Source organism: Numenius arquata, chromosome Z (assembly GCF_964106895.1).
Source record: "Numenius arquata chromosome Z, bNumArq3.hap1.1, whole genome shotgun sequence".
In the NCBI taxonomy this organism is placed as follows: domain Eukaryota; kingdom Metazoa; phylum Chordata; class Aves; order Charadriiformes; family Scolopacidae; genus Numenius; species Numenius arquata.
The window spans coordinates 76,024,374-76,042,382 of NC_133616.1; the positions used below are offsets into that span (position 1 = coordinate 76,024,374).

Genomic DNA, 18,009 nt, shown 5'->3' on the forward strand with positions numbered 1-18,009 from the left:
CTGTAAACCTGAAAATAGGGAGAAAAGGCAAAGTTGTTATCTACTACAAAATGACTATGGCTACAAAAATCAGGGATTTGTGCATGTGTCCTTTTGGGTCCTAGCTTTAGAAATTTGAAAAGGTTAGGGGACTGAAGTTGACTAAGGTATCTGTGACCAGTAAATCAAAACAAATGTTGGGGAGTTTTTATGGTGCCTGTTGGGGGATATTAAATACACCTTTGTGCTTAATGTGCATAAGAAATAGTCACCAAGTGGAAGGGAAAGAGGAGAGGAAGGGAAGGGAAGGGAAGGGAAGGGAAGGGAAGGGAAGGGAAGGGAAGGGAAGGGAAGGGAAGGGAAGGGAAGGGAAGGGAAGGGAAGGGAAGGGAAGGGAAGGGAAGGGAAGGGAAGGGAAGGGAAGGGAAGGGAAGGGAAGGGAAGGGAAGGGAAGGGAAGGGAAGGGAAGGGAAGGGAAGGGAAGGGAAGGGAAGGGAAGGGAAGGGAAGGGAAGGGAAGGGAAGGGAAGGGAAGGGAAGGGAAGGGAAGGGAAGGGAAGGGAAGGGAAGGGAAGGGAAGGGAAGGGAAGGGAAGGGAAGGGAAGGGAAGGGAAGGGAAGGGAAGGGAAGGGAAGGGAAGGGAAGGGAAGGGAAGGGAAGGGAAGGGAAGGGAAGGGAAGGGAAGGGAAGGGAAGGGAAGGGAAGGGAAGGGAAGGGAAGGGAAGGGAAGGGAAGGGAAGGGAAGGGAAGGGAAGGGAAGGGAAGGGAAGGGAAGGGAAGGGAAGGGAAGGGAAGGGAAGGGAAGGGAAGGGAAGGGAAGGGAAGGGAAGGGAAGGGAAGGGAAGGGAAGGGAAGGGAAGGGAAGGGAAGGGAAGGGAAGGGAAGGGAAGGGAAGGGAAGGGAAGGGAAGGGAAGGGAAGGGAAGGGAAGGGAAGGGAAGGGAAGGGAAGGGAAGGGAAGGGAAGGGAAGGGAAGGGAAGGGAAGGGAAGGGAAGGGAAGGGAAGGGAAGGGAAGGGAAGGGAAGGGAAGGGAAGGGAAGGGAAGGGAAGGGAAGGGAAGGGAAGGGAAGGGAAGGGAAGGGAAGGGAAGGGAAGGGAAGGGAAGGGAAGGGAAGGGAAGGGAAGGGAAGGGAAGGGAAGGGAAGGGAAGGGAAGGGAAGGGAAGGGAAGGGAAGGGAAGGGAAGGGAAGGGAAGGGAAGGGAAGGGAAGGGAAGGGAAGGGAAGGGAAGGGAAGGGAAGGGAAGGGAAGGGAAGGGAAGGGAAGGGAAGGGAAGGGAAGGGAAGGGAAGGGAAGGGAAGGGAAGGGAAGGGAAGGGAAGGGAAGGGAAGGGAAGGGAAGGGAAGGGAAGGGAAGGGAAGGGAAGGGAAGGGAAGGGAAGGGAAGGGAAGGGAAGGGAAGGGAAGGGAAGGGAAGGGAAGGGAAGGGAAGGGAAGGGAAGGGAAGGGAAGGGAAGGGAAGGGAAGGGAAGGGAAGGGAAGGGAAGGGAAGGGAAGGGAAGGGAAGGGAAGGGAAGGGAAGGGAAGGGAAGGGAAGGGAAGGGAAGGGAAGGGAAGGGAAGGGAAGGGAAGGGAAGGGAAGGGAAGGGAAGGGAAGAAAAGAACTTCCCCATGTTTGCGTTGTCTTTCCTGACAAGCTGCTCAGACCAGTGAATACTCAACATGAGGCCCAGGAACATGCTGGTCAGATGGGGTCAGGTCTTCAGTGACTGTATGAGCAGCAAAAATGTTGCTCACATCTGTGGTAACAGCTGGACTGCCCTTTCTGTACCTCACATCATCCCTCATCATCATGGGACTGTGGTAGGGTCTGTTCAGCTGTAGGTCTAATTTCTAATGTCTGCTGTTGCTCTTTCCCTGAGACAGTGGACACCACTTACAGAATCTGGTATTTTCACAATTCAGATCTCTTTTTGCAGATAATATTATTTTTTTTCTCAAAATTAAAAAAAAACACAGAAACTGAACTGTGACCAGGATTGGGTTTATTATTGGGGTGTTCATGGTGTTGTAGGTCGGTATTGACATAAGTCAGACTAGAGCTGTGTTTTATATGCAGGAGCTGTGTTTTCATGCAGTGCTTGGCACCGGGAAGGTTAGTTAATTGTGCACCCACTGGCTAGAAAGCACATTTGGGATAACTGAAATTTTCTTTCCACATCCAAAACCATCGTTTTTTGAAAAGCGTTTTTTTCCATATGACACCCAAAGAAGGTTGTAAGTTCAGTAGTTGCTTTCTCCCTGTCCCAGTAACAGGGCAAAACCCATCTGTCTCTATTGTACCATCTCCTCTTCTGTCCCCTGTGTACAATGGCTGGGGCTGGCAACCTAAAGTATGTCTGGGGGTGTGTTTGGGATAGGAAGGGTGGGTGAGACTCCTTCTGAGAGCCCTGGGTGTATAAGGTGCTGGAACTGAGCTTAAATACCTCTATATCCAGGCATACTGTTATCTCAAACGTGTTTATCTGTGCATGTCAGGTAAAGAGTACTGATAGTCTCATTGCCTTCTTCTGATGTTAATTTATAAAACCGAGTTGCCCAAGGTTCATCGGGAAATCTATAGCTGCTCAAGGACTTCAGGCCTTCTAAATCCTTAATTACAGGACTATGTTTGTTTATAAAGAACCCCCCAGGATTCTTATAAACCCTACCTCACCCAGGATGCTGCAAAGGTCTTTGGGGAATACACAGATAACAGCATCTTGCTTTACATTTGTTAAAAAAAAAAAAAAATCCTTTTGGGCAGGTATGGGGTCTTGAACATATCAGGATAAACAATGAAAGCTGAAAAAAGTAAGTAGTTTTTCAGCTACACATTTAAGAACTTGAATACTCTCGTAGTTCCATGTAAAGCTATTATTATACGATCCAGATAAAATTACTTGAGAATACATTTGTTCACACACCTTTAGAGGTAGATACTGCATAGGAGAAAATAAAGAGACTAAATCTTTTGAGGTTCCAGCTGTCTCCAATGGACACTGCAGGACACAGGAGAAGTGTGAGCGGTAAGGAGCAGCAGAGAGCAATTGCCCTGTGCTGACCATACGTAGTTTGCTTATCTGGAATTCATTGTGGGGCGCTAGATTTCAAAGTTCTGGATCTTAAAGTTAATGAATCATCAGAAGTAAGCCAAAATCTTCAGAAAACAAATGCTTGATTAACATTTTATGTTGATGTATTACATTCATGCTGTAAATCAGGGTTGGAGAAAGAGAGAATATGCATCTTTTGGGAAAATGATTATGTAAATTCCTGCTTGCTTAAGTATTTAAAAAGGGGCTATGTGGTTTGTCTATGTAGATTTCACTTCATACCATAATTCTGTAATCAGCAGAAGTTGATGTTTGAATCGAGAGAGCTAATTGGTTGAGCTAAAAACATTAAACAACCCAGGCTGTATTTTCTAGGGTGGAATTAATCCATGTTTTTTAGAATCTGACTACAAAATTATATTGTTAATTTTGAAGGTAAAAAATGGGAGAGGGTGCAGAAATCTCTCATCTTTGGCTTCACTTTGCCCTGCTTAAGTCTATCTTACAGGTTGCTCAGGAGGCTGAGGAGTCTCCATCCTTGGAGATACTCATTGTCTGGACATGGTACTGGGCGACTGGCTCAAGGTGTCCCTGTTTGCACAGGGGGAGTGGACTGGGTGACCTCCACAGGTCCCTTCAACTTAAACCACTCCGTGATTCTGTGGTTTCTCTGATTTCTTGGATTTTTTTTCAAATTTTAGTCCAAAGCCCAGTCAAACCTACAATGACTTTAATGGTTGTCTTGTGTGTCAGAGCATATGTGCAACTTTAGGCCAGAGGAATGCATGGATAGCTTATAAGTGTATCTTTGAGACAGAGCTGCCAAAATTATTTTGTAAAGGTCTAGTCTTTCAATAATTTCACAGCAGCACAGTTTTGATGCAGAAATCTTGGAGGTAAAATACTAAAACCACTTCGGCGTTTGCTATTTCATGTTCTTTATTATTATTATTTTCTATGGTGTGGCAAGATAACTTGTATATGCGACAACTCTTGTAATAGTGGCAGGAGGCACTAGTTTCTATGAAGAGAATTCTGAATCAGATCCTTCAATTGTCATAGTTTCTGAATCAATAGTTATTTTTGTAAAGGATGAGGATTGTGACTTAAGATTTCCTTTGCAGTCTGGCAGAGAGGGAATGAAAATGATGAATGAGTATATCCACTTAATTGCATGAGGTGAGATTAGTGACAACCTTTGTGAGACCATCTGAGATGTGTTGAAGCAGTGTGGGAAGCTGATGCAGACATTGACGATAGCTCTTGTGTGGTAACTGTGGTTATATACTAAAAAAGTTGATAGCTGAGGTTTTCCAACGAACCCATTTAGCCAGCAGTGAACTACTAGAAAAAGAGGCAAGAAAGGCCCCTTGCAGTTTATATGTGCCGAGATGAAGATCCAGAGTCAAGCCAGAGTCTGTTTCAGAAGCAGCTGTGATTGCTGCCCACACTGGGGAAGCCGTGCTGGGGAACCCGGACAGTGCACAGTAAACCCAACCCATCGTTCAGGGAGTAGGGATTTCTGAGTAGACCTCTAAACCTTTACTCTTAAGCAGCAGCTCCAAGGAAAGGTAAGTGTCAGGAGGCAGAATTCCCTCTGGATGAGTCTTCCCCTGGGACAGGGAGGGTTCCCCCTGGCTTAGTGCAGGGTGAGCATTCCCCAGCACGGGCTTACAGCTGCAGCAGGGATGCATTTGGGCTTCAGCTTCCTTTATCCTTTGTAGTAATCCTTTCCAGCTCCCTACCGCTGTGCACAGGTTTTAGCTTGTCGCTGCTGGCTCCTGTGGCGCTGCCCCTCATCCTGCTGGCTTTCATTGATCGTGGCCGCCGTTGACGCTCACATGCCCTTTGATAAAGTAGCTGTCAAAGCCTCCGTCCCTCCACGAGCCGCGGTAGGGACCCGCTTCTCTCCGAGACGTTCATTAGCATCGTTTGCCAAAAAGGTTTATGTAACAGATGTTGCACAGCGGCCGCAGAGAAGCACACAGGCTCACACACCATCACTGCGAGGGCTGCCAGGGTGACGATTGAGGGAGGATGCTCTGCAGGGCTAGAGTAGCTCCAAGGCATTGCCGCCTCTGTTAAAAAAAAAGCAACTAACGTCTCTGTGTGATCATGCTGTATTTTCAGCTTGTCATCATGGCTGGGACTGTTCTACTCGCCTACTACTTCGAGTGCACCGATACTTTCCAGGTGCATATCCAAGGTTTCTTCTGCCAGGATGGCAATTTGATGAAACCGTATCCCGGAACAGAGGATGAGAGCTTCATTTCACCTCTCGTGCTCTACTGCGTGCTGGCTTCAACTCCGACAGCTATTGTAAGTATAAGGAATTACTTGAATTCTCCACGACCGCTCCATAAATAATAGCGATAGTCCTGTAATGTCTTTGTCCCCTCTCCTCTCTGTTCGGCTGTAATTGATTTACACTTAGCCGGGTCTCTGTTTTGCCTTAGCCTAATATGATCTTCATCAGTTATCTCCAGAAGTAATTATTCTGAGGTAATCACAATGCAAGATTGAGGGCTAGAGCTTGTTAAGCCTTTTACAATAGCTTGTTCACTTCAGTGATTAGTTGTGAAGTGCCTAGGCTCCAGAGAGGCTCTAATGCAAAGGTGGTGTATTACTGGAAATAAGAAAACAGGATAAAGCTGAAGTAAAACCTGGGTCGGACATGCAGTATATCCAGGATTATTTGCTGCTATATTAAAGGGAATATTGAAGGGCTTTGAAAGGCTTAGATGAGCAGAAAGTTGCTCAATACAAAGAAAAATAAGAATGCTATTTCCTTTTTATTTATAATCTCTTTATTTTTGGCAGTCATATCCACTTAACTTTTTTTCACCTGATTTTCTTTACTGTCCAACCACTAAGCTGCAGTGTAGCTATTCTGAGCAGATGAAAATATTCAATTAGCTGAGTAAATACAATTCCAAAGAGATTATTGCAGCAGCTGATTAGCAAAACTTTGGCCCTTTTCCATTTTCTGTGCAGAAAGTTGCAAATTTCACAAACAGCCGTCTTTACTGCATTTGTAATTACATTGATAAATTCCTATCAGACTGTGTCTTTATGTACTTTGTTTTATTTCTTTCTCTTTATTTCTTTATCTTTAGTATATTTTTTTTATAACTTTGCTTTGCATCCTTTTCAAAAGTTGATTAAAGCAGTACATGATATATTTACTTGTGAAAGATGGATGCTGCACCACAGTCCATTTTAAGTTTTGGTCTGCAGTAATTTTCATGCATGAAACAGCATAACACAGAGTGTGGTAAGAAATGTGAAAGGGATCTGCAGAAGAGACTATAGTTTTTGGTACAGGACACTTTCTGAAAACAAGTGGGGCTTTTGGATTGAATTACATCATAAATTTATGAAAATCCTCTACAGTAACTGTTATTTTCTGTATGGAAACTCAGTTGAATGTGAAGACTTTTGTTTTACTTTGTGCTGCAGTGATATATGATTTGCAAATGGAAAAATAAGTACTATATTTCTCTAACTTCCCCCCATAAGTGTAGTGCCATTGTTTGGGGAAATAACTTTTACAGGTGATGTTTGTAAAGGGAGACTGAGTGTCACTACCATGCCTTGATGCTATAACAATGAAGTTAGTGCGAGGTTTGTCCCTTGATTCAGTGATTTGGCAGTGGAGGGGTGGGCAAGTGATAATGAGAATGTTGATCTTTATTTGGATCTTCTGTTTAAAACCTTGCTCTGGGAAAGTTTGCTGCAAACCTGTCAGGTTTTGCTCCACTGGATCAGCATTTTCTTTCTTTTCAGTGACCCCAGAAGTTTTTCCTACGTACTCTTATTTGTGAAAAATTGAATTGGAGTCTTCTTCAGGAGACAAGCAATGGTGGTTTTGTAGTTTCCATAGCCCACGTTAAACGCAAGGAATGAAAAGACTGTAGTGAATGTCAAAGAAAGTTTTTGGGTGCTCGAGAGACCTTCAGCATAGTGCCATGTGGAGCTGGTGTGACTATGTCATACAGAAGTGCTATCCTGGGTCCAGAAGTACAGTAGTCACCCTAGATGATTAGATCCAGTGCTGGATATGAGCTGGTAAGCTCTGTTTCTTGGGTTATGCTGTACTTTTACACTGGCTACACTGCTTCAGTTAGAAAAGAAGGGTCAGGGACAGTGCAGGGCTCTTTACACCATGCTTCACTGTGATCTCTATGTACGACTTCAAGGAGACAGCAGACTGAACTTTCGCAGGAAAACATTTTTCTTTCCTTTTTTAATGTAGTAGGTATTAATACATTATTTAATGCATTATTTGTATTAATGTATTGTACTATTAATAAATTATTTATTTTATTTGTTAATAATACAATACATTTTATTATTTAATGTATTACTACGTAGCACTGGGCTAATCTTCAACCAGAGCATATATGAGAGGGAATTTTTTCTGTCCTCCTGGCTGGTGCTCAACACAATGTTTTTATATGAGAAATTTCACTTTACTTCTCATTCCCATCTCTTTCTGAGAGATTTTCCTCTCCTCGCTGGCTAATTTCAGACTTCTGCTTCAGCTGGTAGCTGACTCTGCAGGCTGAGTTTTGGCAACGATCATTAATAGGAAGCTAGTACATGATACAGAAGGTGAGCTCAGAGTCTCACTAAACTCTGTCTTTGCGTTTCACTGCTGGCCAGAGCATTCAGGGTGTGAGGATCAGCTGAGGATCAGCTGCCACCCGGTACCTGAGCAGGTGCTGCCTGTCTCTCGGGCTGTCACAGACTGGGAAGAGGTGTTTGATCCGGTTGAATTTCCCAGAGATTTCAGTGAGAGGAGCGAGTGCAGCCATTTCTGTTTACACTGTGAGAATTGTGCTCTCTCTCAAAAGACCAAAAAAAAAAAAAACCAAAAAAAAAACCAAAACAACCCACAAACAAAAGAACCCACACAGCTGTGCTTCGTGGGAGGGAGCTTTGTGTGCATTTGCGGTGGGTTAAGTTGTACCTTCACTCTCTGCACTTTCCTCTCAAGAACAATCACTGGCATCCTGCAGCTCCACCGTGAAGAAATGACTTAAGTCAAAGGTAATGCCAGCCCCTCTTTACAACTACTTGTTTCCCCTCTGCAAGACACTTGTTGCTTCACTTTCTGACAGCAAATTGGTTGGTTTGGCTGAGAGGATTTACAGTAGCAAATCTGCTCTCTGTGTTGCCTGCATATGGCCACTGTCCCGACACCCCATGGCACGAGAGGAGTGATTATTGTCATAAGGGGTGGAACCCAGCAGCAACGAGGGACCACTCGTGGTACTTAGTTAACGGCGTTTCTGGAGCTATGGAAAATAGTCTAGGAGTCAGTACAAGCTCCATCATCTGAGGCACAAGCAGTGTTTAAGTGCCATCCTGTGGGCAGAGGTCTGGAGAGGACTTCAAGCCCGGATTGCAGCATAGCTGTGAGGTGTGATAAAGCCAAAAGGGAGCATCTTCATGAATTTAATGGAATATCTTTGTGTCTGAGGTGTTTGGCTATAACAGTGGCCATGGGGAAAACAAATGCGTGTATTTTATTTCTTCCCCGACAACACTTCTCAGAAGTGCTGTTTTGGCTTGGTACCACTGTATGTGCGTTTCCCTGCACTTTTAGTGGCAAAATAAATGAGACTGACCTGGTTTTCTGCAGTTTTATTTGTTGTTCTTGAAACATGTGATGCTGCTGACTCCATTTAACCATTTTTTTCTGCTACACTGGGTAGTTAATTATCGTACATCAGAATTAAAACAGTCTTTTAATGCTCCTACAGATGACTTCTTAGTCTCTGATAATGAGAGTTTCTTGCCAGGGGAGATGCCTGAATCTCATGACAACACTGTTAAATAAATGAATATCATGTATGCCTGACTCCATTCTGTGAAATGCATTTTTCTCCCAAATGTTCCACTGAGAATAGGTCAAAGGCTTTCATCTGCTTTATTAATTTTTCATTTTCTGAGTGTGGTAGTATTAGCATCTTTGCAGCAAAGTAGTAGGTTATGGTGAATTTAGTAAAAAATTGCACCTACATAAGGAAAAATCTGTTCTTCTTTGTATAGAAGCAACTGGCCATTTTATTTAAGATTTAGTGACCTATCCCCTGAAGCATAGATCTTCAGACTCAAGTAGTAAATTTTGCTGTTGACACTTGTAGAAAAGGGGGATTCCTGGAATCCTGTCTGGTTTGGGTTGAACCTGTAGGTTCAGATCTGCAGGTTCTGGTGTCTCAAAGAGCTTGACAAGATACATATGATTTCATCTTCATCTCATGCCAGCTCTTTCTAATGCCATTTTTTTTTATTTATTTTCTCAGGTACTTTCCCCTTCTTGCCAGCTGATTTCAGTTGTACTGATGTTGCTGGCGGTTGGTTAGTGAACAAGTGCTAAATTTCCCATATTCCTGTTGTCATGCTGAGATAGGTATTGGGGTGCTTTCAGCTTGTCTCATGGTAAAGTAGAAGCTGTGGTTAAGTTGTCTTAATTTTTGCAGACAGGAACGTACCATCCTTGGTAGCCACGGCAAGCACTTTGGTACTGCACCTACCAACCAGTCTCTGGGGGCCAGGGGAGGGGAGTGAGAAGGAGGATATTTGTCTCTGTGGTCTTGTGAAAATAGCACAGGTCTTCAGTTTCTGCCTCTACTGCATTTCAAAGGATCTAAACTTTCCAACTTTCCAAAAAATCTTGGTCTTCAGGTGGCCGACAGCAACGTCTGCACATTTGGGTAGCTGACCTCTGTGTTACAGAGCTTTAGTCAGATAGTCCTTCATTTTGGTGCTTATAGATACTTCAGGAAGGGTGAAATTAGCCAGAGAATAATTGTACTTTTTTTTTCAGACTTGGAGTTCTTAGAATGCAAACCTTTTGCTGGAGGTAGATATAGCGTAGGTGTTTTACTCAGGGAATGTAAAAGTTAAGAGCAGCTTGAAAGTGTAAGCATTGGAACTTGAGTTCCATGATCACAGGTCTGGTGAATTTAAAAGTGACCTGTCCCACAGCAGCATGTCATGCAGAGCCTGGGATAAAGCGTAATATTTCAATGCAGTGTCAATTCCAGAATATTGAGGTGGGGAGTGGTAAGAAATGATAATTCTTTTAATTTTTGACAGTATGAGGACTTAATGAGAACAATGTTTAAAGCAGAACAAGCTGCTTTGCACAAACATAAAATTTTCAAGCCATTTCCGTAATAAAATATTCTGGGATGACTCCACCACATTCATTAGCATCCCTCAAGACTAGCTTTCCCCGTTTGGAGGCTGCTGCAGATCAGCCAGTTCCCCAGCTGGTACTAAGCAATCCTTCCAGAGTTCAGGGCTGCTGCCCGTGCTGCTCCATCCATTGTCATCCATCCGCCCGCCCCGGAGAAGCAGACAGGCTTAGGAGCAGAGCCAGCTCACTGAAATGAATACTGAACAGCAGCAGGCAGCTTCAAGGGCACCGTTCTTTCTTTCCTTAAATTAGAATAGAAAGCGCCACTGCTGTTTTCATGCAACCTTCAGTTTCTTTCCTTCCGTTTCCAGTATGGAAATGGCAGCATTGTCAACTGGCCAATGCTATTAATTTGTGCAAAGGAATGTTTGTCTTCAGATCATGTTGGAATCCATCAAACCTAACTGGCCTGATTATGAATTACAGTGTTGATCAAATTTATCTGTTCGAACTTCTCTCTGCAATCTGCTCTTACCTCCCAAGGTCCAGAAACATCATTCTTTTAGAGGGTTTTCCTATTCTCTCTGCCACCTTGCTTCCTCGGCTTTGGCTTAGTGCAGCCATGTTATTACAGTGATTTATTTCTAGAAGGAAAGCCAAGGAATTTCTGCCTCTGTTGCCTGATTCCCCTGTGGCAGCTCACCAGCAGGTGCCGGGGAAACCAAGAGCAGCTAATGCAGCTCTGTTACAGTAGCATCTTCCCAGCTTTTCCAAGGAGAAATCCCAGGGCTCTGCTGGTGACAATTCTGCCAGAAAGCACAGACTCCTGTGTTACAGTCCCTTACTCCTCCTCAAGGAAAGACATGTCCCTTTCCCAAGGAGGTGTACCACACATGGTGCTCGCACAGTCCTGGCTTTCAGGGCTGGTCTGCATTTCAGCTTGGTCCCAGAGCAGGGCCATCTCCACTCAAGGGCATTTATTTGGCTACACCTTCCTTTTCTTGTCGGGAAACGTTGCTGGGGTTGCTCACGAAGGAGGAACTCCACTGCTTGCCGGGTGTCCTCTGCCAGTGGTGGCTTGTCTCCCTCCATTTGAGGGAGGGAGCCAGGTTGTGAGGTGGTGAATGACAAGCTGGGGTACGTGGGAGCAGGGCAAAGGTGTGCCCGTTACCTTATGTAAACGTATGTATTCTGGTGTTTGCACGCCATTCTAGAAAATAATAAATACACCTGGCTGGTTTGGTATAACGCTTTCAGGCACTTCCACCGCCAGTGTCTCCAGGACTTAGTAATGGTCCTGGTCACATTCCAGTTTCTGAGGAAAAATGCAGAGCTGTGGGAAATGTCTTCTCTTTATTAGAACTTCAGTATAGTTCTTTTAGAGAGTTTTACCACAGTAAATTGTGGTGGTTTTGAGCACAATGATAAGACCCAGTTGTGGGTTTTGGGCAGGCTGGAATCCAGATTGTTGATTTCAGCTCTTTTGACATGGAATAAAAGAAATCAATTTTATTTTTCTGGAAATGGACTTTTAACTGTTCTTTACTGATGTTTTCACTGAATAACAACAACAAAACAAATGGGGAAAAAAAAAAAAAGCCTAAAACCAGAATAATATCATAAATAATTGAATGCAGATCAAGGTTTTGTCCTCAGAAGATTGTGGGTGAGCTGGCTCTGCAATGTTCAGCTGAAGGCATTGCTTCATTTGCTCTTATTGCTTTATTTCCACTTGCAAAATACAGCACTGGCTTTTGTGGGCTAGAGAAGACCTGTCTAGATGGTGATGGCAAAGGTGAGAGAGTATCTAAGAAAACTCTCTGCTGGTCCTTAGTCCTCATGACCAGTGATGGTACTGATGTTACCAGGGAAAACCTCTGCCCTCCCCGGTAGACGTGGGTCAGGGTCCTGGCTGCAGATGACAGCAGAAATGCTGTGTCTTGGAGAGGGTGCCAAGGCAGATCTCATTGACCAGTTGCCTCCTAAGGTGTCTTTTGTCAATACGAGTGTTGCTCGGTGTTTGCCGCCCAGGTTTGACTGTGGAGTCTCAGCTGTGCAGTGTCAATATTTGGCCCTGCAGGTAGCAGGTAGGATGGCAGATCAATAACCCTCAGGACCTAAGGCTAACTGCAAGGGAGATCTAAGGAATTAAGGAACTAACAACACTAAGTGAAAGTCAATATGAGCCATTTTCTTAGTGGGGACTGTGGAGGAGATGGAGACAGACACAAGAGGCAACCCTGCAGTGGACACAAGCTGCAAGCAAAGAAACTGATCAAATATTAGGAAAAATCTTTACAACAACAATCGTCAAACACTGAGACAGTGTCCCCCTCAAGGCTGTAGGGTCTCTGTTCTTGAAGACATTCGTGACATGAAAGCTCAAGGCTGTGTTCTGTGCTGGCCCTGCTTCAGGTAGGGGTTGGGCTTGGAGGCCTTGGGGACTCAGTCCCAGCTGAATCCCTGTGTGATTCTGTCCCTCTGCATCCCTCATGCAGAATTTTCTGCTGTTTCAGTAATGACAGATGAAGGGAGCTATGAGGTCCCGCACAGAGCCTGAAGAGTGTCTCTACAGACCCACAGCTGTCCTAACGCAGTCCTCAGATACACCATGATGCCAAAGGGTGGAATTTCTTTTGGCCCAGTGCTGATGAATCACCTGCTGGAGCACTTTGCGGAGGTCACCTTTTGGTGAACAGGCCTGCTTTTCCCAGGAAGAGTTGTGTGGAGTCATTTTGAAACCGGCTGATGGGGATGGAGAGCCCCGTAACCCTCATCTTCTTGTATTCCCTGGGTTTGAGCGCTCTGCACACCAGTCCCTTCCGTGTATCTGCTCCTTCCCATGGCTGCTGTTTGAATGGCTTGATTAATTTAATTCTTTCTATTTGTGGCATCAAAAATGCAGCCACACACCTCCTTGTAGATCATTCAGGAAGTTTCATCCAACTTGCTGAAACCTGCCCAGAACTGAGAGAGATGATGCCACAAGACCCAAGTTCACTTTTCTTTGCTGCCATTTTTGTGTGTAATAGCATGACTCTGGATGCGATTTCTATGTTAGAATGTGGTGTTAACAAGGATTGACTGTGTCACAAGGATGCTGTTAGAGTAAACAAGTTGAAATATTTTAAAAATCCCAGAAACCTGAATAGTGTAGACTTAATGCATAGAAAAAACAGAGAGATCCTGTCCGTACTTCACATAATTCTTCCTAATATGGGATCTCCATCGTCTCGCTGTGATCAGAAATGCCACCAGTTGTACTTTTTCATGGAAAGCAGGAGAAGGATGTTGTTTCGCAGGGAGATGTCAGGCAGTCCCAGGCTGTGGGCACAACTGTGCTTCATGTGTCCCTTCTGTGCACCCTGGCTCACGCTCACGCTACTCCTTCTCTGTCTGTATGGAATTGCAGCTGGAATGAAAACTGTCTGTGGCAACTTTCACACAACCCCAGTGCTTGCTGAAAGTGTGAAAAAAAAAATAAAAATAGAAAAAGAGTGTTTTCCCATTTGTCGCCCCTGAGTGAGTGAGTGAATGAGAGGCAGGAGGGCTTCTGAGATGCAGCCTCCACCAGCAGTGATGTGGGGCTGCATAGAGGCAGTCAGGGCCATATCTCGTTGGAGAAGAGGGACCAGCAGTTTGACTAAGTTGCAGTGAAGCTGCAGTGAGTTTTCAAAGGGAGGTGGGGAAGAAAGGAGGTGAGGCTGGGGCAGTGTGACTGGTGGTGAGCCAGTTTATTCGTAGGACAAACCCAACTGTGGCACTCCCCATGCACAGCAGTTTGGAGAAACATGGCTATGGAGGAAGATTTTGGCTCCTGGAGGAGAGGTAAGCCAAAGCGTGGCAGAGGAGTGAAGCAGGGGTGCAGTCCTCAGCTTTGCTAGAGGATTTGAATTAAGGTAACAAGGCTAACGTCCTGAATGAGAGAAACTAGTAAAGGGAACAAAAGTCCTAAAGCTGGACCCATCCTTGACAGTCAGCACCATTGGTAATTGCTTTTCTAAACTGAATATAACTTTTCAAGGCTGCCCCCCACCCTCACCCCACTGTACAGTTACTGCAGGAGCGCTGCTCTGGGATGCCACTCTTCTGCAATCCCCTCTTGGCTGTAACGCAGGTTCATTCCTAGATAGTTTACCTTAGTTTATCCTTACAGAAACAGCTGTTCTTGATGTTTACCCCAATCTGTTTTTAGAATGCAGTTGTGCAAAGAATCATTTCACAAGGAGATTCTGAGCTTATCAGAAACTGTTAATGGGGAAAAAAAAAATGTAAAGATAAGATCGTCATTCCATGTCCCTTTAAATACAATAGTTATTTTGTTTTGTTGATTAAACTGACAATTAAATTAACAAACCGTTGGTAATAGGCACAGGAGTGCAGGGAGTATTGTGTGCTCATGTTGTGCTGAGAACTTGAAAGGGGAATATGTGATATTTCACTGTCTGAAAATGTCAGTTCACAAGTTGAAGGACTGTCATTTTCAAATCTATCACGGACAAAAGGCTGTTGAAGAGGAAAATGGGACAGATCATTTTATCCGTCTCTTTGCTCAGGAGGAGCCAAGAAATAAGTAAACCATGAGCAGTGGAGGTTTTCGAGAGCTGAATGTTGAGGAGCAAGTATTTGCTGCCAGTAATGGGAAGGCAGGGCTAATCGAAGAAGTTTTCACCATTGTAGAACCATAGGCAGGTTGAATTCAGCAGAGGAAAAGTGACTGCTCGGTAGGTATTTCTAATTCATACTGGGGCTTTGGGGTGTCAACAGATTATTTGTACCTAATAGTAAAATGAAAAGGAATGTGAGCAGGAGTGTCCAAGCAGCATAACCTCAGTGTAGCTGAGCTGGTATTGCGTTCAGGAAATCAAGAACTAAGTCACATCCAGTGGCACTACCTTTCCTTCCCTCTTGCCGACATCACCTCAAGACTGCGAATCACCTGTGCTTTCAGTACCCAACCTCCACTGCAATTTTCTTGCCATTTCTGCTATCTAATTAAGCCAGTATGCTACAGCAGTTCATTAACCTTGCATTGTTTTCCCAAACGGAAATAAAATTAGTAGTTTGCTTGCTGTTTTCTTTTTTTACCCACATCTGTGTGTCTATATTTAGATTTCAGATTTAGAACTGAATTGTACCAATTCCTGGTGTGCTGATTCTGTTCTGGCAGAAGCTAAGGTACTTAACAGTGTCAGTGATTGATTTTGGGAGGCCAGCTGGACAACTTGGCTGGATGTGGACCCTGCTCATGCAGAATCATCAGGTTTTAAATTATGAGAATCAGCAGAGTTACTTGACTGCAGAAAAGCCTGGAGAAAAAAAAAAAAACAGTTCTTTGAGGAGCTATTCAGACTACATTCAATTTTGCACAGCTAAATTAGCTATCGGAGCTTGGTGCGCAGGCCACCACTGAATTTTCTTTCTAGAACTTTCTAGAGCTCACATTAAACATACAAGGAAACAAAATCCTCAAATTCAGGCAACTGAATTCAGTGACAGAAATGTCACCATAGGAGTAGTCCAGAAAAAATCACATTTTGATCTGTTATACTATAGGAAATATGTGATAACTCTGCTTAAATCAGTGGAATGGAATTGAAGAGATTTGTAGCCTGGTAAAAATTTGCTACTAAATCTAAGTGGAACTAATCTGTCCACGTGGGAGTTGCTAGGAGTGTGCCAGACAGCTAAAGTTGTAGAAATAAAGATGGGAATTGAAACAGGAAAATGTTCATTAACTTCTGATGCAAACGAACGTTAAAAATTGATGTATTGTTAAAGAAGGACTATTAATGTGTTTTACACCTAAGTCTCTCTTATTTGAAAAGTTTGGGTTTTTTGAAGTCCACTAACCCATGTCTTCACAGAGCAGAATTTCCTCAGGGTGTGAATTGTCTCTCAATGTGTACATACAGCCCCAGGCAGACAAAGAGCCGAAGCATTAATTCAAACTTCTGAACATTATCGTAATTCAAATAATAAACGGTTTGAAACCGAGTGTCACTTTTAAACTGCTTTAGCACAGATGGTCTTTTTCTTAATTCCCAGCCCCATAGTTAGTGAGCTGAGCTTATTGAACTGCTTGCCAATTCTGTTAAGAGCAGATGGAGTGAAACGGGATAAAGGCAATATTTCAGTGCGGCTCCCATGCATCGGCTCCCACCCCCAGATGTCATTATCGACACACATTTTACTCCACATCTCTTGCCATCAGCGGTTAGAATTATAAAGAGGTTGAGCATACTTGGCTTGAATGGCAATAATCAATAAGGATGTTCATCTGGCTTAATAAGGATAAATTGGTGCCCTTGAAACAGCATACCATTCCAGCAGTCAAAGTGAACTAAGACTAGTTCCTTGATATTTATGCTAATCCTGGGTGTCTGTGTGCATGTGCATGCACACACACACACACACTTTTGTTATGTGTTTCTCTGACCATTCCCTAGCACTGTGAATTCCTCATCTGTCTTATAATAATGTATTAATTTAATTCTTTTGCGTGCTCCTCTTTTAAAAGCTTATTTCTTCCACTTCAGACTGGCTTTTTTTTTTTTTTCTAAAGACTTTCAAGACAAACTCTCTCTTTCTAAAAAGCTCCCAGTTTCCCCTTCTGAAGCCTGATGACAAAACGTGCAAGGTGGGATTTTCAGAAGTGCTGGCTGTGAGTGGACCTTCACTGCTGCTAAAGCAAATTCTGTCCAGCTTTAGCTGAGGCAGATGGACCTCTGTGCAAGAGACTTAAATTAATTCTGAGTGCTTGGGAAATACTGATCTTACTCCTGTGGGAAGCTGTTGCCATTTTTACAGAAAGCAGGAAAGTTCTGATAGCAAAAAAAAATCTGTAATACATAAGCACCGCTAACATCAAGATCAGTGGGTCCCTGGAGACTTTGATTTTGATGTTTTAATAAATAAAACAGTGCATTTAATAAATAAAACAGGCCAGATGTCATCCTCAGGCCCTCAGACTAGCTGGCATATGCAATCTGTGGCCAAATGGTTGACCTCCTCCTGCATAAATACCAGTGGCTGCATGCAGCTTTCCCTGTGGGAAGAGACTCTCATTTTCTGGGAGACTGTTGTCACTAGGCCAGGCTATGGCAGGGACAAAGCTAGCAATGTAACCGTATGGGTGACTGGCCGTGCTGCGCCCTGGCACGTTTTACTTCAGTAGCACAAACATGATGTGTTTGTCCAGAATTTTCACTGACCTCCCCAAAAGTTTTGTGAGTTCAGATCAATTTCCGTTGCAGGGATGTCCTTCATCTAAATTTCTTTTCAAGGTTGGTAGGAGCTCTGTAACTTACCTGGCCGACTTAGAAGAAATGTAAGTTTCAGAAGGTGTGGAGGCTGCAGGAAGCATCCAATATTGCTGAGGATGGCTGCGAAAATGTTGGGGTAGAAGTCTGCAGAATTACTGTCCACTTCCCTGGATGTGTTAGAAGCCTTCTGTCTATGAAGTCTATACTGTCAGTAAATTTTAAATGCTAACAGGAGGACATGACAAACTCCGTACCAGTCTCAGTAAAAATGGGAGCTTCTGGCTCCAAGGGGTGAGGGAGATCATCCTCCCCCTCTACTCCACCCTGGTGAGGCCACATGTGGAGTACTGTGTCCGGTTCTGGGCTCCCAAGTTCAGGAAAGACAATGAACTGCTGGAGAGAGTGCAGTGAAGGGCTGGGAAGATGGTCAAGGGAATGGAGCACCTCTCTTATGAGGAAAGGGTGAGAGACCGGGGTCTGTTTAGCCTGGAGAAGAGAAGACTGAGAGGGGATCTCATCAATGCTTATAAATATCTAAAGGATGAGTGTCAAGAGGATGAGGCCAGACTCTTTTCAGTGGTGC

General features: G+C 44.0%; 1 protein-coding gene across 1 annotated transcript in view; it reads left to right on the top strand.

Moving 5' to 3' along the window:
* Positions 1 to 18,009, top strand: part of PLPPR1 (phospholipid phosphatase related 1) — a 72,613-nt gene that overhangs the window by 34,087 nt on the left and 20,517 nt on the right. The window contains exon 2 of the mRNA XM_074166264.1: positions 5,142 to 5,330. Coding sequence (XP_074022365.1) covers positions 5,142 to 5,330 — 189 coding nt within the window. The remainder of the gene's footprint in view (positions 1 to 5,141; positions 5,331 to 18,009) is intronic.